Raw genomic sequence first — 26,193 nt, forward strand, 5'->3', positions numbered from 1 at the left:
AAAATGTAGCATTTTGACCAATAGATGCTTGCCAGGCAGGAATTGCCCCTGCCTTGGGCATGCTGGGATGGACCAGAATCTTTAAATCACTCAACTAACCTGAGCACGGGGCGCTCGGTTCCCACCGCCTCATCGGTGAGGAGTGTGGGCCCAAGCTGCAGCTTGTAATTTACAATAAAAAGAACCTCATGTACTTACAGTGGAGTCTGTTTATTCCTGGTCTTTTGGGGTTCGTGAACTGGGCAGAACACCACCATGCCAGAAGGCAGAGCTTTAGAACTAAGGCCAGGGCCTCTCACTGTCCCTTCTAATGAGGGTGTGTGCTGCCTAATTAAATCCACCAATGTTTACAACTTCCCGGCAGATCTTATGCCTGCTGCTGGTTAAACGGTTAAACGGTAGGCTTGATACAGAGAAGAGATTCCGAAGCTGCTGCAGTGAACGCTGCTGAGTCTCTATGTGCCACCGGAATGGCAGGTATTTCCTGAGACCTTTGAGATGCATTATTCCTAAGGGTTCACAGAAATAAAAGCAACTAGTCAACTGGTGGTTTTAGAGCAAATCATTTAATGAATAGTCCATTCCATTCTAATTTACATTCAGCCCTCCAGGAGGAAACATCAACAAACACTCAATTTACAAAAAGAAAAAAAAAAAAAAAGACTGAAATCACCTATTTCATGATCCTCACCTACATGCTCACGCCTTTTCTCTTATCATTTCTCCTCTATGGGGAGAAGACCTTATCTGCTCTGCATATCAGCGTCTGTGAAAAACAAACTCTGCGAAGCAGTAAGTGCGCTCCACAGCACATCTCACAGAAAGCCCTGGTGGGCTCGCTTGAAAGCCGAGCACTGTAGTAAATGGGCGAGGAGACCTGGAACAGCCCAGACGTGACTAACCTAACAGGTCATACAGCTGGCATTCAGTTCGGGATTCTCAACCATGGGCAGTGTGCCCATCCCCCATCTCCTGTCCTCTGGGACTGACAGGACAAACCCAGCAAGCACAAACACTGGGCAGTGTATTGACTGAAGTTCCAAGAACATGTCCTCCACAGGTATAAATACTTGGCAGATTTTTTACAGCAGGACAACCACAGGAGGCCTGTGCTAACTCACAGTGCTCCAAGCCCCCACACTTCGGAAGCCTCTGCTGGGGTCCCAAGGCCTTTCACACTGCCCTACCATAGGGGGGGAGGGTTAAAACTTGATTTTAGGCGCTGTTCACATCATGCACTACAGAACACTACAAGCCTTTGGGCAATCCTGCTTAGGGTTCCTAGGCTAGGAACCACAGAGTCATTCCCAAACAACATACTGTATTTCAGTAAACAACAAGGCAAACAACTTTGGGTAGCTAGTTCTGGGAACCTAAGTAATTTAATATATTGCTTCTGTAAGAAAATACTCCTTTCTTAAATCTTAAGTCTTGATTTCTTCTGTCACTGGTCTTTCTATTGAGTTTCTAGTCACCGTAAATAAGTTATTTAATAGTAGGAAACTATCTTAGGTTTTTATTGCCATTTTTAGGCTTTGAAAATTCAAAATGAGCATGTTCAGTATGTACAGACCAACTTGAGGTACAAAGTTTCAGATTTCCATATTGATAAATAGGAAAGCATGTAAGATTACCAGGAGGCTTTTGATTGAAAAGATACTGGCATGACTGAGTCATGAAGACCAGCATGACTGTGTTGGCTGCACATTGCAAATGTCTGAAAAAGAAGAGACACAAAATCCCAGGAGCTTTCCTGTGGACGCATGCTTTCCAACACAGCAGCACCTGACTGTCTCGGCAGATGATTAGGGATCATTTTAGAACCGGAATGGGCAGCAAAACAAGGGCTGATGCACAGCTTCTGGAAGATCTGTGCACATTCCTAAAGGGACCTGGCTTTCTTCCATGGCTCCCTTCACACTTCAGAGTCTCAGGGATGCCTTTGCAGTATGAAAATTCAGCCCACACTGCGATGCAACCACAGCAAAACAGCAGGTGCTCCTTTCCAGAAAACCCTCCTCATGCAGAGCAGCACAGTTTTCATGAAAACCAGGAATGTTTGTATCTGGCAAAGTCTGTCACAGAGACAGCCCCTGTGGGAACGTGGGAAAAAATCATCAGTGACTACTTCAGAACACTGATTGCCTTTCTTCAACAGCAAGTAATGATACGCCAGCTGCGTTTCCTCCTCTGGACCACAGCAGTATCTCTGAAATGTCCAAGTTTAAAGAGCAAGGAAGTGCCCCTGCACTGGCTCAGGGTAGCAACGCACACTCAAGAGCTAGCTCCTAGGACTGCGAGCGTGGCAAGGACATTTACTCAGCAGCAATTCTCCTCAGGTGGTGCTATCGTACCTGCCCCTGATAAATGGCAGCTTCAGCATAACCCACGGTCACACAGTAAATGGACAACACAAGGTTTCTCTTTTGGTAGCATGATGAATTTAATGCAAGAGCCACAACAGGGGCAAGGAAAGAGAAAGGCAGACGGGACTAACCTGCATGATCGAGCAAGGACTTGAATAGGCGTCTATGGGCAGACAAGTAGGGTGAGGCACTTAAAAGCTTTTGGATGAAAATCCATCCAGGAGAAGCCTGGGCCTAGGTCTACATTTATTATTGTTGTCATTACTATTAATAGTAACATAGTTCCCATGAAGAAACATGCAGCAGAAACAACAGACACAAAAGAGCTGAAGATTGTTCTGAAAATGAACGCGACACAGGCGTGTCGAGTGTCACATCGCAATTATAAAAGTCAATGTTTTACACTGTCTCATTCTTTACTAGTAGTATCTAGTTGAAAACGTCTTAATTACAAAAGTATTGGCAATGAAATAAAGCCCTAGCTGGTACAGATATTCCTGCACTGGCACCCATTTGGTGAGGAAAATATCACCATCTGGCTCTCTTAAATATCCGTTATCATCCAAATAGCTTAAACCAATGCTCTTATATTGTTATTCAAAGACACTTTTGTCTCTCCCCCATTCCTCCATAGTCAATATTCCTCTTAGAAATTATAGCATTCACATATATAAAATAAAATATAATGTTTTAAAAATCTCAAAAATGTAATGTTAGTAGATCTAATTATCTGAACTCAGCTTTCACGACGTGGCTTTGAATTCTTATTTCCCAGATGGCTTAAAAATAACATCGTAACTGTCACGTGGCAGTGGTCCTAATACATCTGTAAACACAGTGCCACTGGAACCTTTTTATGGCATGAAGACTATACTCAAGCATTGTGTGAAATGTTTAAACTTTAAAGCCTCTTAACATAATCACGTATATATGTACAGACATAAATTTCACTTTTGTAAAACATATGAAAGAGGTAATCCCAAAATCACACTAAACATAATAAATATAGAACTTGCTTTGTTAAAAATCTACAGTATACATTCAAGTAAAGGCTAAACTTCCAATGCCAACCATATTTGGGACAGAAATTTAAAGTTTACAATAATCAGTCCCCTAAAAGTGCTATTTTCAGTACCTGGAAGAGGAGAGCATCCTAGCGCTTCTGTTTCCATCCAACGCCACACATCCCTCTAGTCACAGAGCCAAAGGCTTCTGTTACCGACACACACCAAAGCTTTTGCATCCTTTTAAATAGTCAGCGTTTCAGCTCTTTGGGGGAAGACAGGGAGTCCAGACAAACAACTCAGACCATCTTAGGTTAGATGACTGACTTTATGACACACCCTGTTTTAACTCAGTGTGAACTCTGACACACACTTCAGTGAAAACACCACAGCCCGTGCACCTAAGGTAAGTCATCTCTCTCCACGTGAGAGTTTGTATAGGTTGAGGAGCATCCACTGTAGCAACCTTCCCGGGAGCTGGGCCTGGACACCACACTCCACTTCTGATTTGTACACTCGCTTCCAGCTTCATTTGGTTTAGTTTCTCCAGGAGTTATAGTCAGTACACTGATTGAACTGTTGGGAAAAAATTAGGTAAATCTTAGTAACTAATTATGCTCTTTGCTTATCGTTTAGAGATGTCCCTGAATGCCTCAGTCTGACTTCCCCATGTCTGTACTAACAGTATGTGTTGGGAAACCTCGGGGGAAGGCAGGGTGCACGAGAACCGCTCCACGCGTGACCTCCACCTTCCCACATTCGTCAGCACTGAGCAGCAAGTCCTCCCGCTGCAGCTCCAGGTCCACTCCCATATCACCTAAGGTAGCGTACTGGCTGTGCGTTCCCACTGTGGCCCAGCTCCAAGGAAGCATCTCTCACCTCAGCTTCAACAGTGACTTCTGACTGGCTCTTCTAGCATTCAGTACTGACTCCATCACCTGCTCCCAGACAAATGTGGAGTACTTTTTTTAAAGCTCATGTTTTTCGTTTCCCTCCTCCTGTTTAATGTTCTCTGATATTTAGACCACTGACCCCCAAAAAAGACTAAATTATCTTACATAAATATATATGTATAAATGAGTTTCCTAAGAATAAGCTGTTTTACTACTTTCATCTTGGACAGAAATCTTCTTTATCAACCATGAGGAACTGTTTTTTCTTGGCTCTTTGCCCTTCAATACTGGGGAGATGGGCATACCAAAGAAACAAAGTAGGAACTCAGAAAAACTATCAAAATGGCATTCTTCAGTATGATTACAGTACTTAGATTTTTCAGTGATTCCTGACATAATTACCCTGGTGTCTCTTTTAAGGCAGGGTCTTGCTCTGTAGCCCTGACTGACTTAGAACTCACCACATACCAAGCTGAGCACAGGGATAGAAGCTGCGCACGCACCACCATGGCTGGCCCCAAGTCTATACTTTAAATGTAAAGTAGAGACACACAGGAGTAGAAACCAGATCCCTTGTTCTCCACTACAGTTCTATATCTAGCACAAAGCCTCACACACTGGCATTACACTGTTAATCCTTTTTAGAAGTATGTGAAAAGATCACTTAAGAAAAAATACCTGTGTTCAGACACACAGGAGTGCGTCTGGCAAAAGTCTGAAGTAGAAGGTGAAGCAGGAAGAGATTTAGTCAGTTTTGATGTGCAAGCTGGCACCCCATTAGCCACGCCATGTGGCTTCTTTTGCCGTGGTCGTGAGCGCTCTGGTAGATTGTCTGGATCAGAACCTGGTTTTTATAAGTCAGAGAAAGAGTGGGCACAAGGTAAATCATCAAACACAAGGAAGACAGTCAACCAGGATAAAATCATTTGTAATTTGGAGTGGGATTTGAGAAATAACAATTTAACCACCGTCTCTATCACATATTCTGTAAATAAAAGGAGCTAGCTTGAAAAAGGTCCACTTCTAAGCTCACAAGTTTTCAAAAGCATGGCATTATGATACACTCACAAGAACACTTTTCATGCATGGCTCTCCTACGAGCTCGACTGTGACTTCAGTGCCAGGAAGTGGATTTTGGGGGCCTGGGATACAGCTCTTAGGCAGAGTGGTAGCCTACCATGGGTTGAGTTCCTGGGTCTGATTACCAGCACCTCAACACAGGCAGGGATTTAAGATTAAAAGCAGAAAAAAACCACACAGACTGTGTCTTCAGCACCGCAGGCAGACAGATCATTCTGGGCACAGAGGCTGCTCACGCACCTCTGTGCCTGTGAACAGTCACACAGACACTTTGTGAGCACTTACTTCCTGAGAAGGCACTGAAAAGTTTCACATTTTCTGAGTTCTGGTGGTCAAAGGTCGTCATGTTTAGAAACTGCTGCTTTAACCAGCTGGCTCGCTCTTCCTCGAATGCCTTTCTCTAGGATGAAAAGCAAACGCAATTACTCAACTGTCATTTCCAACTTCTCCAGCTGTTTCCTCTCTGGCCACCTGTATTTTTCTTATATGAAATACTTGCTTAGAAACTAAAAAACTCAAGAAAATTATGTTTGAAAAAAAATTGGAAAAAAATAAAAAAATAAAAATTGGGGGCTGGAAAGATGGTACAATGGTTAAGAGCACTTGTTGCTCTTACAGAGGACCTGGGTTCAATTCCCAGCACATACATGACGGTTCACAACAGTCTGTAATGCCAGTTCCAAGGAATGCAATACCCTCTTTTCTGGCCCTGAGGGTACTAGGCACACATGCAGTGCACAGACATACATGTGGTGCAGAGACATACATTCAGGTAAAACATCCACATACATAAAATGATACTTTTAAAATAATTTGAATACTAGAAAAGCATAGATTTACTTAGGCCAACAATTACTGGGTTTCACATGGACAGCTTATTAGCAGAACTTTTGAAGACAAAGAACACACAACCATAACTGACATCAGAAAATACCCTCGTTCCTAAATCAGTCACTTGGAAATGAACTTTTGACTACATGGGGCATTTCTTTGTCCTCTAGCCATCTGCCAGTGGTCATTGCCACTGAGGCACAAAAGGCAACACAAATCATTCAAGAACCTCGTGATCAGGTGAGGGCTTTCTCACACCAGGGCTCTCCTCTCCAAGCACACAGGTGCTCAGGCAGGCACAGGTAGTACAGGGCGCATGAAAAAGAGTTTGCTGCCTGAGGAAGATGACTACTGAGTCAGTGTTGGCACCTTAACATACCCAACACCGAGTCTTCCACTCACAAAGGTGTGTATGAAGCCAGGTATCACCAGACAGCTAGGAAAACCAATGGAAGAAGAGGAAGAAAGGCCCAGATATAAGCTGATCACACACAATGATGTTTCAAGAGTTCTGAAAATGTCACACATCAGACTCATAAATTCATGCAAAACAATAATAGTGCATAAAGAAAAGGGAAACCATGTGCATTAGAAAAAATAAAACAAAAAACAAATTCTAAAACAGGAAGCCAGTGACTGAAGTTAATAATAAAACTGATCCTAAGGACAGCTGAAGAATACAAGAGAATGCCCAGACCTTAGACCTCAGCGTCAGCACTGACAAGGCCTGAGGGCCAGGCACTGTCTAATAACACGGGGAACCAAGCAGAAGAAAACGCCTCTAAGTGAAGATAATACTCTTCCAGATGAAAAAAGTAAGATATATCCTGAAAACATGAGAAACTATGAGAATCCCATCAACTTCCACATGATCTACCAAATGATCTACAAAGTGACCTAGGCTAGATATGGCCTCAACAAAAACAACAAAAACTAAAATGAGTAATTCTTCAGTTTTTGAGGTGAAAGCTAAAAGTTAAACACACAGCGAAGCAATCTGATATGGTTTTAGATACTGCAGTGTTCAGAAGATTAGCGCTATGCAGTGCTTCTGTTTACAAGGGGAACCGAAGGCGGTAACACAGACTTTACAAAAAAAGCTGTAAACCACACAGAACAGGGTCTGACTCAGCAAAAGACCATGGAAATACTGGCATGATACAGCTTTCCTGGCTAGACAAGTCAGGGCTGAGACTGCCGTTAGATGGCAGAAGGTACCTTGAATATATGAAGCTCTGGGTTCAAAGCCCTGTCATTTGTGTTCAAATGCATTATTTGTTTATAGAGTAATCTCTATATAATCAATCATATTATCAACATTATTTTCTGGCTTTTAATTTTTAGGCCTCAACTTAAGATAAACCACTGTATTTATACTTATTTTATGCTATGGGGCAGAATATAAAAGTAGTAGCAGTGGACAACGAAAAAAAATAATCTCATAAAACTGCAAAGTGAAGGGGCAAGCAAGACATGTCGGAAAAAGCTGCACAAGGATTTCTGCTTGACATGGGGGCTCTTGCCTTTAATCACCACACTCAGGAGGCAGATCTCTCTGAGTTCAGGGCCAATTCTATAATGGCAAGTTCCAGACCAGCAAAGGCTACACAGAGAGATTCTGTCCTACCAAAAAAATCAAAATAAAATGTCTACTGGTAATTTTTTTCTGAGAATTTTAAGGTCAATCTACAGCATTTTACCTTTTTAAAGATTTACTTTTATTCTGTATGTATGATTGCCCGCAAGTTTGTATGTGTACCACCTGTGTGTCTGGTGCCCATGAAGGCAGGAATTTTAGATCCCCTGAAATGGAGTTACATATGGTTGAGTGCTGGGAACCCAGCCCAGATCCTCTGTGAAAACAGCAATGACTCTTAACCACTGAACCTCCTCACCAGCTCTGAAATGGGATTAAAAGGGTGTGTCACCACACCTATCGTCCAATAGTTTTTTGTTGTTGTTGTTTTTTTAAGCAGTGTTTATGTCTAAGGGATAAAACTGGAGATGAGAAGGACACTGTCTCATTCCATAATGTATTGTATAGGTTGAATTTTAAAACCATGTTGGGACACCTTGTCTTTAATTTTCGAAAGCGCACTATGGAGACAATGTATTGCTGACAGAATGCAACCTGTGGACACAAACGTATATTCGAAGTCCAAGCTGCCAGCTTGGAATGTATACATTCCTCTGAGAGGGCTGGGAAAAAATCTTTTACTGTGCTGTCTTTTCTATTAAACAAGTATGCTCTTGGTATCGTCACATATATAGACAGCGGATCAATGATAGATGCCCAAAAGGAACTGAATATCTAACAGAAGGACATCCATCTGCTCAACCTTCCTTCCAGTTATTCGTAATGTAACAGGCACCAGACTTAACACAACTGACTCCATGATGGAAGTACCATTCAGGCCATAAAACCCAGCACATAGGCAGCCCCACCAGCCAAAATGAAAACAAAGACCTAATCCATCAGAGCCCACAGTACTGCAGAAGTTTCTAAATGTACTAACCTTATTTTCTGACTTCTGGCTAACTGATCTTGTTAACTGAAGTATGCCAGCCCAGGATATGAATTTTGTGCTTAAAAGCTCACCCAGAGACAGACTCAGCAGCACTGCAGTGCTCCCCTCCACCCTGCCCACTGCAGTGCTCCCCTCCACCCCGCCCACTGCAGTGCTCCCCTCCACCCCGCCCACTGCAGTGCTCCCCTCCACCCCGCCCACTGCAGCAGCACTGCAGCGCTCTCCTCCACCCGCCCACTGCAGCAGCAGCACTGCAGCGCTCTCCTCCACCCCGCCCACTGCAGCAGCACTGCAGCGCTCTCCTCCACCCCGCCCACTGCAGCGCTCTCCTCCACCCCGCCCACTGCAGCGCTCTCCTCCACCCCGCCCACTGCAGTGCTCCCCTCCACCCCGCCCACTGCAGCAGCACTGCAGCGCTCTCCTCCACCCCGCCCACTGCAGCAGCACTGCAGCGCTCCCCTCCACCCCCGCCCACTGCAGCGCTCCCCTCCACCCCGCCCACTGCAGCGCTCCCCTCCACCCCCGCCCACTGCAGTGCTCCCCTCCACCCCGCCCACTGCAGCGCTCCCCTCCACCCCGCCCACTGCAGCAGCAGCACTGCAGCGCTCCCCTCCACCCCGCCCACTGCAGCGCTCCCCTCCACCCCGCCCACTGCAGCGCTCCCCTCCACCCCGCCCACTGCAGCGCTCCCCTCCACCCCGCCCACTGCAGCAGCAGCACTGCAGCGCTCCCCTCCACCCCGCCCACTGCAGTGCTCCCCTCCACCCCACCCACTGCAGCAGCACTGCAGCGCTCCCCTCCACCCCGCCCACTGCAGCGCTCCCCTCCACCCCGCCCACTGCAGCAGCAGCACTGCAGCGCTCACCTCCAACCCCAAGCGAATGGCAGCTTCTGTAAAGCTTCGCCTTTCTCTCTCAAAGTTCTTTTTCTGCTCTTTAAAGAGGGACCACTCCTCCTTGAGGCGCTCCTTTTCCTCCAGCAAGTAGCAGTCTCGCAGCAGTGAGGAGGTGTCATCGTCACACGTGGTGGCCAGCTGCTGCTATAAAATGTAAAGCACAGTAAGTCAGGGAACCTACAAGCACAGATTCAAGTCAAAGCAAGGAAGACAGCTAAGGTTTGGCAAGGACATACACTGTGAGAATCAGCCAGCCAATGAGAACTGGCTTTTCCCAAGCGCTGCTTCCCTTGGTAAGACAGCATGACTGCTAGTGCAGAACTCAACTGAAATGGGAAATGCAACTCTACAGATGTCAGTAGATAAAGGAGTAGACACCCAGAAGGCCCAGTGGCAGCATCTGGGCACCGACGTCGTTTACCTGTAAGAGCTGCTGCTGGGCCTTGATCATCTCTTTGCACTGCTGAATCTCTAACTCCAGTTTCTCCGTCTCTTGTTCATGGTCTTGTCGAGAGATGACATCCTCATCATTAAGGCCTTCCAACTGTCCTTTCGAAACTGACAGAACACCAGTGTGCCGGTTACTTTGTTGTCAACTTGACACAAGTTATGGTCATCTAGGAAGATGGTACCTCAACCAAGAAGTCGCCTCCGCCAGACTGATGTGGGCTAGTCTGTGAGGCACTGTCTAGATCGGCAGTTGGTGTGGGAGGGCCCAGCTCACTGTGGTGGGCCACTGCTGTGAAACTGCTCTTGGGCTATATGAGAAAGCAGGCTAGAGGAGCCAGCCAATGAGCAGCGCTCCTCCATGACCTCTGCTCTAGTTCCTGCCCTGACTTCCCTTCCTGATGGTCTGTAAGCTGTACAGTAACATAAACTCTTTATTCCCAAGTTGCTTCTGGTCATGGTGTTTATCAAAGCAATGGAAACCCTAACCAGAACAACCAGAAACTAGACAGGTTTTTATAGCCTCTGTCTGCTCATATTGGTTCTGATCAGACATTAAAAAATCAAAAGACTCTCACAACTTTTGCCTTTGGGCTTCTCACAGGTTTTATAAAAGGAAGTTATTTTCTTTGGCATTTTCCATTTTCATAAAGTGTAGAAAAATTAAATGTTTTAAAGAAAAACAAGTTCTCCAAGTTCTGACAGCTATACAGTTACACAATTTTAGGACTAAGTATGTTTACAAATAAGCAGTTGCCAACATTTAGTTTATAATCCACATTTATTCAAGACTGTCATGAGAGGTTGGTAATGCGCCTTATGAGTCTCTGGTTCTTGCTACCCAGTCTTCAAGAGCAACTGTCTCAGCCACAAAAGAATGCTAACAAAACCACACATTTATAAATTGTTTTTGGTGCTACTTGAAAGAGTGGCACAGTACTACCAACTGTGTGCTTGCACATTCAATCCTGCAAAATTAAGAGTCCGGCCATCTTCTTAATAAACGGGGACAAGAAACGAGTCCATTTCATGCACAGTAATGCTGGAACTATAATGAGAATTGTGCAGTTTTCCCTTTACAACCTGTGGCACTTGCATTAAGATTTGCTGTTCTGATAATGGGAACTTACATTCAATGATATTCCCATCTGCAGGCACACAAACACAATTAAAATAATAAAAATCGATCTTACACAATACAAAATTTAACTTTCCTATTTAAAAGCACGCAGATGCTAATCCATACAAAATGGCTTGCCCTCACACTCCTGAGTTACTCAGTTCCCTACTGAGATGCACAGGGACACAGCCCTGGAGTGCGAGTGACCTCGCTCTCTATGGTTTCTTCTGAAGCCAAGCGCATCTCTCAGTGACTGCAAACCCAGGGGCAAACCAGGCATGGTCTGACCCTCAGAGCAAAAGGGTGAGCCTACGACACTGCCCTCCGTGGACTGGAGAGCAGCAGCCCACTCTGCAGGCCTGGAGAAGTACTTACCTTGGTTATCAAGTTTTTCTACATGACTTTTCAAAATTCTCCACTGTTTTCTGATGCTGTTTGTAAGCTGCTCTCTCACAGTATCACAGGAAAGGCCCCACACACTCTCTCTGCTCAGCTCTCCAGCATCTTCCTCAATATCAGAGATAACCTACAGCACAAGGGAGAACAAACAGAAAGAACAACTATGATGGCTTTCCCCAGGCAGCTGTATCACACTGACAAAATCTATTACCTAACAGCTTGGAAAACAGAAGTTAACATGAAGACACAGAAACTCCCAAATTGAGACAGATCTCTTCAAATCTGAGTGGCAGAGCTGTCTGAGGAGTGACAAGCCCTGTCTGTGCAATGCTGTGTTGGAGGCTGCCACACACTCAATCCTCAAACTGCAAAAGTGTAGAACCCAAGCTTAGAGAAGCAGGCTCAGGGCTACACAGCCAACAGGTAGGACCAAGATCTGAAGTTGGGTCAACTTGTCCCTACATCAGGTGGCTTCACCAAATGACCCTTTTGAGATCATGTACAGAGTCAAACGCTTAGTCCTAGTTCTCCTCGGATCATTGCATAGATGACATGTCTTTTTGTTGTAACATGGAATTACAGGAAAATGTATCAATGTTGAAAAATTACACAGAGAAATAGTACTGCAGTGCAGCCCAACACATCTACACAAAATAGTTCTTATTTGTTCTTAACACCCAAGGGAGGTTGAAACACTTGAATAATTTTAAAAAATGCCTTTCAGGAGAAAAAAGGCAAAAGATTAAAGAAGGGTCATCAGACCCCCTCCCCCAATCATAGACAAATGGGGACGAGTGAACAGCCTGGAGAGCTGGACAGATGCTGTGATTCAGCACTGGGTTACCAAGGTCAGCTCTAAGCAGAGCAGGTAAGTAAAGGCTTGAAGTGTGGCTCTGTGGCTGGCTCTTGCTATCATGAGCTGTCAGGAGCTACAAGCCTGTGACCTGTTTCCAAGTCGCTTAGAATACAGACTGAGCATACATCACCAGAAATGCCTGGGGCTCAGCACTTGGGATTTAAGATGCCTTTGGATTTTGTAATATCTCTCGTCTGTCTGTCTGTCTGTCTGTCTGTGTCCCGACTCCACCGTGTGTATGTGCACATGCATGTATCTTAGATAGATGGGATGTAAGCCTAAACACGAACCCTGTTTTAAATGTACACTGGAGGCACTGGCAGCATCAAAGTTGCAGCTTGTGGAGCAGCTGGACTTCTCTATTTCAGATCATGCTACTACGCCCTCCTTACAGCTTGTTCACAGGCTGGTAAGATGGCTCAGCAGGTAAAGGCACCTGCCACCAACCTGGACGACAGAACTTGATGCCTGGGACCCACAGGCTGTGATGGTGGAAGAAGAAAACTGACTCCCACCAGTTGTCCTCTGATTGCCATACCATCACCCCCAATAAAGTATCTTTTACTTTAAAATAAAAATTTAAAAATTCAAAAATCTTACTAACACACAGGTGTAGACGACACGTGCCTGAAATCCCAGTATTGGGAAGGTAGACATGGAGAGATTTTAAGTTCTGGACCAGCTTAGGCTACATAGCAAGACCCAGACTCAAAACAACAAACAAACAAACAAAGCCAATTACCATGTTTCCCAAAATGGGTACAAATCTACAACAACAAGATTTATAAAACAAACAAACAAACAAACAAACAAACCCATCTAACATGAATCTGGGGTTCATATTTTGACTACTAAGCAAGTAAGCCGAAAAATAAGTGAAACCCAGGAGATACCTAGGACTCAGACACCCTTCTCTGAAAGAAAAGAATGGTAAAATTACTCAATTTTCAAGAGAAAAGGCAGTAGAAACAATCTTTTAACAATGGGAGAAACGCTCTGACTTCCCTTAGCTTCTGAAATGTGAGGGGCTGTTACCACTGGCTGAAGACCAGGAGGAAGGAACTCCTGATTTCTTCCCGCTGAGTAAAGTACAGGCCAACACCCAAGAAACCTCCTAAGTGATGGAACTTACGCTGGTCAAAGTTCACAACTGGCTCAAAGTGAGAGACTTTGGGAGAAAAACCTAAACTTAGAGCAGGTGTTAAGTCAGAGGAGGTATAAGAACACAGTAGCACCCTTGTTCTAAAGTAAAACTGTGAGATATTACATTAACATTCATTACCATATATTGTTGTATTAGTTATTGACACTGATCTTATCGTATTTGGTTTAGAAATCAAGACTTTTTCATAGGTATATACAGGGAAAACAGGACACATAGGATTTGTTTTGGCACTACCTGTTGTTCCAGGCATCTGCTTTGGGACACAAAGAATTGTGTCCAGCATTTTTTAGGCACTATTTAAAAAAAAGGCAAGGAAATATGATGGGCTTCTCAGCTGGACCAACGTAAGAGCCTACAAAACAACCACCTTCTAACACAGGCTTACAGATCCTACTTGGTGACTTGGCTGGCAACACACAAACCCAACAACTGTTACCTTCAGATTCTAATCACTGTGAACACAGTAAAAGCCAGAACTCAAGTTCAAGTTCACATGGCAGGTGCAGAAATCAAGTACCCATTTATTCTGGAAGGGCTGCTCCACAGTCATTCTCTTTGTTTAAGCACCTAACAGCCACCACCTTTGGCACATGTGGTAAACGTTTCCCCGCATGCCTGTCCTTCCCAAAGCACTTCTTGAGAGAACAGTAAGAATCTTAGCTTTGCCTTTTCAAGACCTAGAACGTAACCTGAGCTGCAATGAAGGTGTGGACTGAACGGTTCTTTAGCTCCTGTCTTCGTTAGGGTTTCCACTGCTGTGTAGAGATGCCATGACCGAGGCAACTCTTAACAAAAGAAAACACTTAATTGGGGCTGGCTTCCAGTTTCAGAGGCTGAGTCCTTTATCAGCATGGCAGCGTGCAGGCAGACATGGTGCTGGAGAAGCTGAGAGTGCTACATCATGATCAGAAGGCAGCAGAAGGAGACTGGATGTTTCACACTGGGTGCACAGAGCACGGAGGATCCCAAAGCTCTGCCTACACACTGGCCCTCTTCCTCTGACCAGGCCACAGCTCCTAATAGTGCTACTTCCTATGGCCAAGCATTCAAGCCCATGAATCTAAGGGGCCATATCTATGCAAACCACCACAGTTCCAAAAATGAGAAAAGTTCCCCCATCTGGAAAGTAGACAACACGGCACTGAAGGCTGTGGCTCACAGCACAGAGGATGAGTGCATACTGAATCCAACCCTATTCCTGCCATGTACACTGTGCTAGGAACAATACTGCGCCCGAGGCTGCTCCTGTCTAAGATGGGTATGAAAAAGCACAGTCCAATTATTTTTTTAAACATTATAATGCTGGAAATAATTTCCAGGAGAAATATGAATGAGATGATGCTCATGAGGTACCAGATGATCTGCAGTTTTCCAGGATGTAGGAGATGCACAGGGGCGGGCTGTGGTTGTCACAGTGACTACAGGTGGCAGAGCAGTGACTGTCAGTTCAAAATACCAACAGTGCCGTCACTGAGTCACCCACCCAGGTCTGAGTCGTGTGGGTTAGAGCCGAGGCTGCTGTTGGATAGGAACACTTACGACAGTGCCTGCGCCGTCCTCTGTTTTCTCTCTGGATTTCCTCTGGGGAGAAAGGAGGGAAATCATCTCCTTCTTCATCTGCTGGAGGACTTTCTTCAGCTCCGCGTTCTCTATTAGGAACTGCTTCTGGCGGCATTCATAATCATTCAGCAGGATTTTGTACATTTCATCTTCATTCCTGGGGGAGAAAGTACGGTGTGAAAACACATGGCGACAGCAAACCCTGGCCACACTGTTGGGTTACGTGGCTGTACCTGGCTTCTGTTTTATCAGTCCTCCATGAGCCTCGTTTTCCATCAGCTCGACCCACATAATTTAAAATGTCCATGGCTACAAATATAAGCATAAAACATAATCATTCATCAATCTCTACCATACCTGAGACACCAGGGACGGAAGCTGACCTGGTGCATAGATCAAGACCTTCCCATACCCTGAGATTTGGCAAGTTCTTCAAATGCTAAGCTCACTTCTTTCCTGAATGGGAGAGAGTCCCCTTCAGTCCTTAAGGATAAAGCAATGTAAAAGCACTTAATGGAAGGAGACAGTGTCTGACGCACAGTAGGTACTTGGCTACCTGTCACTATTGACTTCATTATCATTGAGGACAGACCACTGGCCACAGGCTGGCTGCCTGCTCTTGAAAATCAGCCTTCCCTAGCACTCAGCCACAGCCACCTATTTACACTGTTGGAGGACCGTTCCCGACAATGGCAGAGGAAGCAAGCTACACTTATTGTTGGGGTCACTGCAGAGAAGGCTTGCTGTGCCTTATGAGCCACATCATTGCTGTCATCTTCAAAGGACTGAAAGCCCTCAATAGTCTTCTCCAGGTGGATACAGACTCTTTTGGCATAAGGAAAAAACATTATTCAAGTTCTGGAACTAACACGATGAAATCTATCATTTCTGGTTGAGTTTGGGACAAGAAACAGCTACCCAGACCTCAGCCTGCTGCTGCCACCGCTTGATTAACCTAACTCTAAAATCACCCTTCTTGTGACCTTCAGAAGCCACGCTGATGCTCACTACCTCCAGTTCTTTCTATGGAAACCAACGTCTGGCTTACTTATGGACCAGCTCCATATGGTCATGTTAAATAAGTACATGTGTGCTGTTTGAGTGAGAATGGATCCCATGAGCGCTCATATGCTTGAACACTTGGTCCCCAGCTGGTGAAACTCTATGGGAAGGATTAGGAGGTGTGGCCTTGTTAGAAGACCTGTGTCCCTGGGGTTGGGCTTTGATGTTTCAAAAGCCCACAGTCATTACCAGCTGGCTTTTCGCCTCACAGTTTGTCTCAAGCTGTAAGCTCTCAGCTACTGCTCTAGCACCATGCCTGCCAGCTGCCATGCTCCCCAACATGACTACCATGGACTACCCTTTGAAACCGCAAGCCTAACACATTCTTCTCTAAGTTGCCTTGGCCACTCTGTCTTACAGCAACAGAAAAGTAACTAAGGCAACATGTAACTAGTGCAAACCAAAAGGAGAGCCCCCACAAGCCAGTTGTCTCAACTTGCACTTTACATGGAAATACCTAAATTGTGAAGCTAGCCTTACAGGGCAGGAAAACCCTGCACCCTTCCATGCATACTGCCCATGCCTGCGTCACTCCATCACTTGCCAGCGGGCGGGCCTACCTATCTTTTTATCCTTCTTGTTCATGACGAGCTGGTGCAGACGTTCCTTTAGTTTATTGTATTCACGCTCTTTTCTCTTCATATCATGATTATATTGAGTGGCCCGACTGGCTATGATATTTTGTAATTTTTGTACCTAAAAGAAAAAAAAATACTTTCTATCAAACAAGAATTGCTAAACGCACTAAAATTCACAAGTTCAAAAGCCCTAGTAGCCATCTTCCCACATAATAGTTTTTCAGTTCCAAGCGGATTCTTCCTTCCTTATGGAAAGCACCTTAAAAATACTGCCTGAAGGGCAACACTGCTTCGTGGCACAGCGGCTGCCAGCAGGCTGGCGTCATCTCTCCGAGCAGCAACTGCCGGGAGCCTGAGCCCAGGCACTGCTACTCTGACTCCCTCCGCCCTGTGTGTGCTAGGCTAGTGCTGGGCCACACCCCCACACCTCTCGGTGTGAGTCATTGAGTCAGGGTCTCACACAGCTGTGCAGGCTAGCCTTGATTCCCAGTCTTCCTGCCCATCTCCTCAGCAGCTGAGGAACAGGCCTGTGCCTCCTGGCTCAGCTCACAGAGCTCTTCATTGTTTAGAGCCATTCTCAAGCCTGGCCATAGAGTGTGGTTTCTTAACTTACTCCATCCCAAAGACAAACTAGTCAAACTAAAGGTAAGCGACAGGTCAGCTCAAAATTTCCTATGCAGTAACTCAAGAAACACATATATTTATTATTAATTTAACAATTTAATAATATAGTATTAAATATATAATATATATATGGTTTGGTTAGATATTCATTGTCCATTATTAAATACTAGTTAAGTAGGGTTAAAAATAACTATGAATTCATGGGTTTTTTTAAGACTCCTGGGGTTGGAAAGATGGCTCAGTGGTTAAGAGCACTTGTTGCTCTTCCAGAGGAGCTGAGTTCAATTCTCAGCATACACATGGTATTTAAAACAACCTGTAACTCCAGTTCCACGTGAGCCAACACCCTTAGAGGCCTCCACAGGTACCAGCCATGCACATGGTGCAGACATGCAGGCAAAACATCCCCACACATAAAATAAAAGAATAAAATAAAAGAATCCTTCCCGACCTCTTAAAGAATAAAACATTAAAAATAATCATATTTTATAGCTGTTATATGGACAGGGGTCACAACCCAGAGCAGTAGAAACCCAATGGCTTATTCACAGATGCAGTATAAAATAGCACCTACAAAGCACTACCTCCATAATTCCTCATCATCATAGTGCTATCGGCACTAAACTAGAAATCAAAAGTCTAGGCATGCATTAAAACAAAAATCAGAGTGATGACATTTTGAGTTAGAAGTGAAATGTTCAATGTGAACTGTTACATTCTGTGCATCCTAGGCAAGTGCTCTACACTCTAGACATTTGGTCAGGTTGGTTCTTTGACTAAATGAAAAATGGTTACATTTAATATCATGTTAGGGGGAAGGGAACAAACAGTTCGGTATAGAGCACTTGCCTAGCATGTGTGAGGCCCTGGGCAGGCAAAAGCCAGGGAGAGATCGGCAGGCCTTCACTGCAGATGGAGACCTTGCCGCAGCCAAGGTAGGTGGTGAAAGGGATGAGGCATGGAGCCATGCCTCTGTGACAACAGTGCAGACAAAAGGATGCACACTCTACATTCTCTTGTGCTTGAGGAAAAAATGTGTGGTCCCGAGTACATGAAGGACGGTACAGGGGACACTGCCTGTTGCCAGGTATGAACTGATGGCTGTACTGTTGGTATAATGTTCTTTTGGAATGTATACAATTTACCCTGTTCATTCAAATGCTGACTTCTCTACCCTACTATTTGGTTTCAGTCCTGGACATTTTATTGTGATGCTAATTCTAAACATCACCTGTCTCAAGTTTGTGTAAACATGCCACCATTTGTTCTCTGTAATGTCAATAAAACAACCAGCTACAACGCTGAGTAAGTGAGAGACTAGGATGGGACATCCTGGTCCAGAGTGGAGGAGAAGGAAGCGAGGGGGAGGAGTAGGAGAGCAGAGATCGACAGGAGAGGTCTTGGAACCTAAGATATGACTAAAATCAAGTACAATGGGTAAAATCTGAATGGGAGAAAACCATGCAGGCTTGTAGGTTTAGGATGAAGTAATCATTGCCCAGCATTGCGCTCTAGGGTAATTAAATAAATCCCAGTCTCTGTGTGGTGATTTGGGTTTAGGAATAATGGCTGCTTAACTAAAAGATAAATCAATAATAAATATTAATATTCAACAACACTGTACTAGGCAAGAAAATGCGCCCTCTTGGGGCAGGGGCAGAGGACAGGCATGGGATTGTCCACCCGCAATGCCAGTGTGACACAGGATGAATAGACTTACAAGTGAAGCGGCCACTGTGTCTCTTCCTGCAGTGACAGAACACTCACCTCATCTTTCTCACTCTTCAGTAGCTGATGCAAATTCCTGTTTTTGCACTGTAACTGCCTGTCTCTCTCCTGCAGACCAATCAGCTCTCGCCTGGAGGTCTCCAGTTGTTCCTGGAACATGGGATTAGTCACGAGTAAAACTGACAAGTCACAAAATCCCCAGAAGAGCAGCGACAGAGGTCACACTGGGAGCTATAGTCCAACTTCAGAGGCACACTGAATGTTTAAAGCAGTTACTATGAAATTTAATACATAAAACCACATGCCTCATTTCAGCTCGTTTTTATTTTTATTTATGTACAAGAACTGCAACATGGGTCCCTCACAAGGCTCTTCCTCTATGCTGCTGTCACTGAAGTTTCCCAAATTCTCTTTAAGGCTTTTACAGTTTAACAGCACACATTAGAAGACCCGCTCATCTACAAAGATACCTTCATGCTTTGGGGGACGCTTGGCTTTAGGGAACAATAAATGCCACTGAGGGTGAGAAGGCTGGGAACACTATCCCTCACAATACCTGAGGACTTCAAGTCTTAACTCTGAGAAATTAAAAAAAAAAAAATCCTCAAATTCATATACAAGCACAATAGCCCCAAACAGCCAAAGCAATCCTTCGCAGAAAGAAGACAGCTGAAAGTACCATAAAACCTGATTTCAAACTACACAACATGGCCATAGAAACAAAAATACACAGAGCACTGCCATGGAAACAGGCATGAAGGCCAAGGGAATACAACAGAGCACCCAGAAAGAAATCCACACAGCTACAGGCACTTCATTTTGACCACGGTCTAAAAAATAGACATTGGAGAAAACACAGCCTCTTCAGGTAGCTGGGAAAGTAGGACAGACCCCTCATCTCGTCCTCTGTATTAATTCAAGCAGATCAAAAACCTCAGCCTAAGACCACACACTCTGAAGCCGCTGGGAAGGAATGGAGAAAACATTTCAGAGAAGGTTCCGCAAAGATTTGATGAAAGGATTCCAATGACACAGACACTGACCTCAAGAATGGACACGTGAGATTACGTGGGGTCGAAGAGGGTACTCATAGCAGAGGATGCATCAGAGGGTAAAAGACGGAAGAAAGTCTTTGCTAAATACATGTCTGGTAGGGCCTAATACTTACAATCTATAAAGACACTCCAAGTATTAAATACCAAAGCCCCAAACCACTCAATAAATGGACAAACACTTACTAGCTAGTTCTCAAAAGAAAAAAATGGGTGGTAAATATATAAAAAGCATTCAACATTTTTAGCCCTACAGGAAATGAGAATTAAAAACTATAATGAGATTCCACGTCACCCTAGTCAGAGCAGCTAGGGCCTCAAAGAAATAAGCAACTCCAAATACTGGTGAGGACGGGAGGAAAGGCAAGACTCCACACACTGGTAGGCTGAGGCGGCCACCACAGAGATCAGCATGGAGGTTCCTCAAGAACGCAAAAGCAAAAATACCATACAACCCAGCACCCCGCTCCTAAGCTATGTCAGTAGATTCTAAGTCAACACATCCCAGGGCCACCTACTGCAGGCTTATTGCAGCACTGTTCACAGCAGCCAAGCCAGGGGATCAGCCCAGATACAGCAACAGAAGAATGCAGCAAGAAAATGTGACCCAGTGTGCCTGTGAGTGATGGAGTTTTATTCAACTCAGAAAAATGAATTTGTCGTTTTCATAAAATACGTGAAACAAAGAAAACTGTGTTAAGCTAAATAAGCCAGACTTACAACAACAAATACCTTGCTTTCTCTCATATGTGTGAATGGCCTGAAAACAGGTGGACTACAGTGCCAGGGCAGGAGGATACTGACAGGCAATGGAGAGCAAGAGGTTGACAGTGTGTGTGGCGGGGAGGGGCCTGGCAATAACAAAGACAAAATGTGGCACATTTTTTTTTCTTCAATCCTGACTTAACTGTATATGCACAGGGCATGAAAACAGAAGGGGAATGTATGGAAAGACAGCAGAGGACCTACAAGGTAGAAGAGGAGGCAAATACATGTGAGGCAGGCTTGAGTAAGGCACAATAATGTTATGAAAATTTAACAATGAAATCTATTTTGTGTATGTTAACAAAAACTTAAAATAATCCAAAAGTTGTGCCAAGAATTCCTAAAAACTGTTTTTGTCATGAGCTTCCTGAGCCTTCTACCCTCATGTAGATGTGAATGTGCGCCCCATAAATCTCCATCCTCTCAGCAAGGTGACAGTCACACATGTCTCCCCCTTCTTTGGTGCCTCCTCATCTCACCAGGGCCCAGCCTCCCACCTCAGTCTCCAGCAAACCTCACACTCTCCACAAGCCCATCTGTGGCTCCTGGAAAACACAATGGCCACTCCTGCCTCCAAGCACTTCATATACATCACAAGTTCAGAAACCTTTCCCAGAGGCCGGCAAGCTTCTGAGTGCTTCTTTAAATCTTGATCAAGAGCCACCACACTATAAAGCTTCGCTTTCCTTCTCCTTCTGCACTAAGCACCACTTCTGAGGCACTGAAATAATTATGGTTCCATTTATTGGACTTCACTGGTTGGGAACTCATAAGCAGGGCTGGGCTTATGCCCCCAGCACATACAGAATTAATCACACACACCATACCTACAAACCTTACAAATTTCTGTCCTCAGTTAACCCAAATAACAGATTCTGGCCCAGGTCAAATCCAAACTAGGAGAGAACCTAGCCCAACACCCTGCTCCTGGTAGTTCTAGCTCATTCCTTACAGGAAAGGCCTTGGTCACTCCAACTTAACTGCACCATTAAACTACACAGCTGAGCACTACTCACTCACATGGCACTGGCCAGCTGGCCACACAGAACAACACTGCCTTCCAGCCTGATTAGCATCTGGTCCTGGTAAAAGGACCAGATCAATGCAGCATGCAAAGTTCAGTGTTAGAAAGCCCTATGCATGCCCTGCAGTCCCACACAGTCCCCAGCTAGCCAAGACATACTGGGATAACCTGTCTGTCCTTTAGGCAAACAGGATGTTCAAGAAGCTAAGGGCACTGTTAAGAGACAGCGTTACTGCACCTGCTCTGAGGAGAGACAAGACACACGAGGCAGTGACAGGCTAAAAGGGCATGTGCTGTGGAGGAGCTGTGACTCTTCAACAGAGCATCCCTAACTAGGAGCTCACCAGGGCAGCGCACACCACATGCACTTCGCGGCACACTCCACCACTCTGCAAGTGTCACAGTGAAACCACCATCTCCTACAGAGACACAGAGTCAAGGTTCCGACTTTGGTTTTCCTTATCTGTTCTTAGGAGTAGGGTAGGAAGTAGATACACAAGAAAGAGGGCCAGGGACAAAAGATAGAAAACCACAAGAAAACCAACATGTCAAGAGTATACACATACTCACAAAGACTTTTTAAAACAGGTCCTTCTACAGAATACTGAGGGAAAATGGTTTGTATGGATTATATCCTTAATAATATGCAACTATAATGTTAAACTTTCTTGTACCATGATTCAAATGCTTGTTCCTCTTTTCTAAGGGGAAAACATATTTTTATAGAAAAACATGAAAAAGCATTTTTATAAGGAAGAAAAAGCAAGCAGAGCAGGAATCAGCAACAGCATCCTACATGGTAAGATGGAAGGATCACATGTGAAAAGCATGTGATCCTTTTACAGAGAAAGGTTACCAGGGGTCCCAGGAAACTACAGTTTCTATGTAGCATGGGGACTCCCGTCAGCTGCTGCCTGGCTCGCTCATCCCTGAGCCCTGCTCTTTGATAATAAGTACCATACCGTGGGATTATTTTGGGGTGGGAGAGCTCAATGTTTATGAAGCATCTCCTTTACCAAGCAAGGCTGGATGAGGTGAGGAAACCCTGATTTCCCCCAGAACATGAGTATTTCCTAACTCTTCCTGCAGATTCAGGAAAGCCACGAAACAATAAAATCAAGGCCTTCGGCATACACAGCAAGAACCACAGCAACCACTGTGAAAATTACTAAAAATCACTCTTACCTACATCTGAAAGATCTTCAGGTTTTGAACACAGCCTTGAGTCTCGTCCGAAGCCCACAGCCACCCAGAGTGCTATGCCCTGTGGCAGAGCACTGAAGCCAGAAGGATGAAGGCGTGTACCTTGAGTTTGGCATAGCAGCTCTGCAGGTGGTCCATGTCACTGCCCAGCTTCAGATTCTGTGTTTCCACACTTTCCTGGGCCAGAAGGTTCTTCCGCTGAAGCACAAGCAGCTCATTCATGCAGTTGAGAACAGCAACTATATTTAACTCTCTTTTCGTCTCTTTACTTTTGGGTTCCGCATATAAGGAAGGAAAACCGAAGGTAGTCAGTTCCTGAGGGGAGAAAATGTGTCTTAGCAGCCTTATCTCCGGGAAGATGTTGGTCAAAGGACAGGATGTTTCAGTTTGGCACGAATGAGCAAGTGCACTGCAAGTGATAAGTAAGTAACGATGTGCTGGTTCTCAAGAACTGCTGCGTGGACCTCAAATCACCCCGACACAGAACGAAACTCACTCTGGGCACATCAGAGCCACTCCACAATACACACATATTCAAAACCTTGTGCAGGACATAATATACTGTCAACTGACACTTTCAATATGTAAATTGTTTTTCAGTGGATTAACAGACAACTTAGTGAAAAGGAAAAAAAGAGAAAACAGAAACCCATTCTTAGATCATTAATATTAAATATTCTAAGAATGAACACAAATATCTTTAAGTTCTTTGATAAGTTTTTAGACCCTTTTGAACAGTCACCTGTGCCCTGGCATAAGCTACCCAGGTTTTTATCAATAAAGTTGAGGGCTGGACTCCCAGTGGCAGAGCGTGGGACAGCAGGAGGCCAGGTGCTGCAAGACACAGCAGTCAGCCCTGTGTCAGCCCAGAAGCTCAGGGCAGCTCTCCACATGTCCAAGTCTCTGGCCACTCAGGCTTGGCAAATGCTTTTCTAGCCTTGCTATTTCCCAGTATATAATAAATATGACTCATGCGCTTGCTTATTACAAGAAACACATTACCTGATCCAGATATGAAATACTTTGTTCAATGTTCTCTTCTGTGCAGAAGGCACTGAAAACACTGTGCACATTTTTTGATAAAGGTATTGAAGAGCATAGCACTTGCTGGGAGTATAAACTTGATGGAGACATCTTTGTTTCTGAGGTATATTGAGAGAGATTTTTGTTTTCTGAAAATAAAAAAGCATTCAGGCAATTATAAAACTTAAGTCTCCATTACCAAAGATTCTGAATTTTATATAAAGTATTTTAAAGTTAGGGCAAACACACTTTTATGTGAACTCTATGTACTTTTATAAGCAAAATGACACGAACACACTGGTGCTCTTTTTTGGAAGTTATGTTCAATGAGCGCACTACTGGGTTTAACAAAAACAGGACTAACACTGTGCCACTCAGCTTATGTAATGAAAGGGATCAGGGGCTGAAGGAGCCAGTAAATATATTCCAAGTGCATAAAGCTGCCCTCCAAAGTAGTAATAAATAATCTATTGCCCCCTCCCAAAGCACAGCTCGGCTTTTTATAGCATTACTGCAAATGAGATCCGGGTATGAGCTCATCTTCAGTGTCTGTGGTAATTCATGTTTTTCTCAGAGATTCCTTGCGGTGGTGTCTGGACTCAATTACCTGCACACAGACCTGGATCTGTAACAGTCATCCAATCTCCCATAGCAGTTTCCAGAGCCAGGGTACCTGAGGAGGTGGGTCAGTGCTCACAAATGTACGACAGCTTGTCACTCTTCCATGTGAGCATCTCCTCAGGAAGCAAGGGACACGGGCATCTAATTGAAAAGATGAAACCCAGTGAAAGCCAATGTGCAAAAAATAATTTTATGTTCTTTGATTTTTTTTTAATTTAGTTTTTTGCACATGAATCCTTTGCCTGGATGTATCTATGTGCACCATATGTGTGCCTTGTGCTCATGGAGGTCAGAAGAGGGCATCAGATCCTCTGGAACTGGAGTTAAAAATGGTTGAGCCATCACGTGAGTGCTGGGAACTGTGTGTGTATTATAAATTGTATATATGAGTATCAAGGTTAGTGGTTTCCCAAGATATGCAGTACCTGATTTGGCTCTAAGGTACAGCATAACATATAACAGGGGAAATTTTTACATTATATCCTTTAAAGTACAGATCTTATTTATGTAAATGAGAAGATGAAACCTTCTTGGCTAGTGTCCCCATGTTTTGTTTTCCTAACTAGCAGATCTTTATATTTTACACCCCAGTCTGGCACAGATGCAGGAAAGGAACATTCCTACGTGACTCATCATCTCAAACATCATCTCATACACCAAGAACAGAGCTGGCAATATGGATCTGGTAACGCCCCTCACAATTTTATCCTAAGAAGAAAAGTGCAACTAAAATCTGCACACCTAAAGAAGCTAAGCAAGGAGGAGGACCCTGGGGAAGATGCTCAATCTTCATTCAGAAAGGCAAGTGGGATAGACATTGGAAGAAGGTAAAAATAAGGAACAAGACAGAAGCCTACCACGGACAGCCTCTGAAAGACTACCCAGCAGGGTATTAAAGTGGATGATGAAACGCAGCCAAACTTTGGGCAGAGTGCAGGGAATCTTATAAAAAAAAGGGGAAGTTAGAAAGACCCGGAGGGACCAGGAGCTCCACAAGGAAAACAACAGAACCAAAAAAATCTGGGCACAGGGGTCTTTTCTGAGACTGATACTCCAACCAAGGACCATGCACAGAAATAATCGAGAACCCCTGCTCAGATGTAGCCCATGGCAGCTCAGCCTACAAATGCTCTGCTCCCAAATAAGGGGAGCAGGGGCTGTTTCTGACATGAACTCAGTGGCTGGCTCTTGGATCACCTCTGCCTGAGAGGCGAGCAGTCTTGCCAGGCCACGGGAAGACTATGAACGGCAGTCCTGATGAGACCTGATATGACAGGGTCAGATGGAAGGGGAGGCGGTCCTCCACTATCAGTGTACTGGGGAAGGGGCATGGGAGGAGTTGAGGGAGGGAGGACAGGACTGGGAGGGA

The 26,193-nt window shown here is 44.6% G+C and overlaps 1 protein-coding gene across 3 annotated transcripts in view; it reads right to left on the reverse strand.

Annotated features, from left to right (window-relative positions):
• Nucleotides 1-544: 544 nt before the first annotated feature.
• Ssx2ip (SSX family member 2 interacting protein) overlaps nucleotides 545-26,193 on the reverse strand; it is a 37,462-nt gene continuing 11,813 nt past the window's right edge. For 2 of the 3 annotated variants that reach the window (XM_021653142.2, XM_021653143.2), the window contains 13 exons: nucleotides 24,811-24,965; nucleotides 24,183-24,352; nucleotides 23,283-23,495; nucleotides 19,176-19,286; nucleotides 16,767-16,902; nucleotides 15,378-15,453; nucleotides 15,124-15,301; nucleotides 11,540-11,690; nucleotides 10,019-10,155; nucleotides 9,568-9,741; nucleotides 5,629-5,743; nucleotides 4,942-5,107; nucleotides 545-3,946 (listed from right to left, as the gene is read on the reverse strand). In XM_021653142.2, coding sequence (XP_021508817.1) covers nucleotides 3,772-3,946; nucleotides 4,942-5,107; nucleotides 5,629-5,743; nucleotides 9,568-9,741; nucleotides 10,019-10,155; nucleotides 11,540-11,690; nucleotides 15,124-15,301; nucleotides 15,378-15,453; nucleotides 16,767-16,902; nucleotides 19,176-19,286; nucleotides 23,283-23,495; nucleotides 24,183-24,352; nucleotides 24,811-24,853 — 1,845 coding nt within the window. In that variant the 5' untranslated portion in view covers nucleotides 24,854-24,965 and the 3' untranslated portion in view covers nucleotides 545-3,771. The remainder of the gene's footprint in view (nucleotides 3,947-4,941; nucleotides 5,108-5,628; nucleotides 5,744-9,567; nucleotides 9,742-10,018; nucleotides 10,156-11,539; nucleotides 11,691-15,123; nucleotides 15,302-15,377; nucleotides 15,454-16,766; nucleotides 16,903-19,175; nucleotides 19,287-23,282; nucleotides 23,496-24,182; nucleotides 24,353-24,810; nucleotides 24,966-26,193) is intronic. The other variant, XM_021653147.2, reaches the window with a different exon arrangement.

This window comes from Meriones unguiculatus, chromosome 10, assembly GCF_030254825.1.
Source record: "Meriones unguiculatus strain TT.TT164.6M chromosome 10, Bangor_MerUng_6.1, whole genome shotgun sequence".
In the NCBI taxonomy this organism is placed as follows: domain Eukaryota; kingdom Metazoa; phylum Chordata; class Mammalia; order Rodentia; family Muridae; genus Meriones; species Meriones unguiculatus.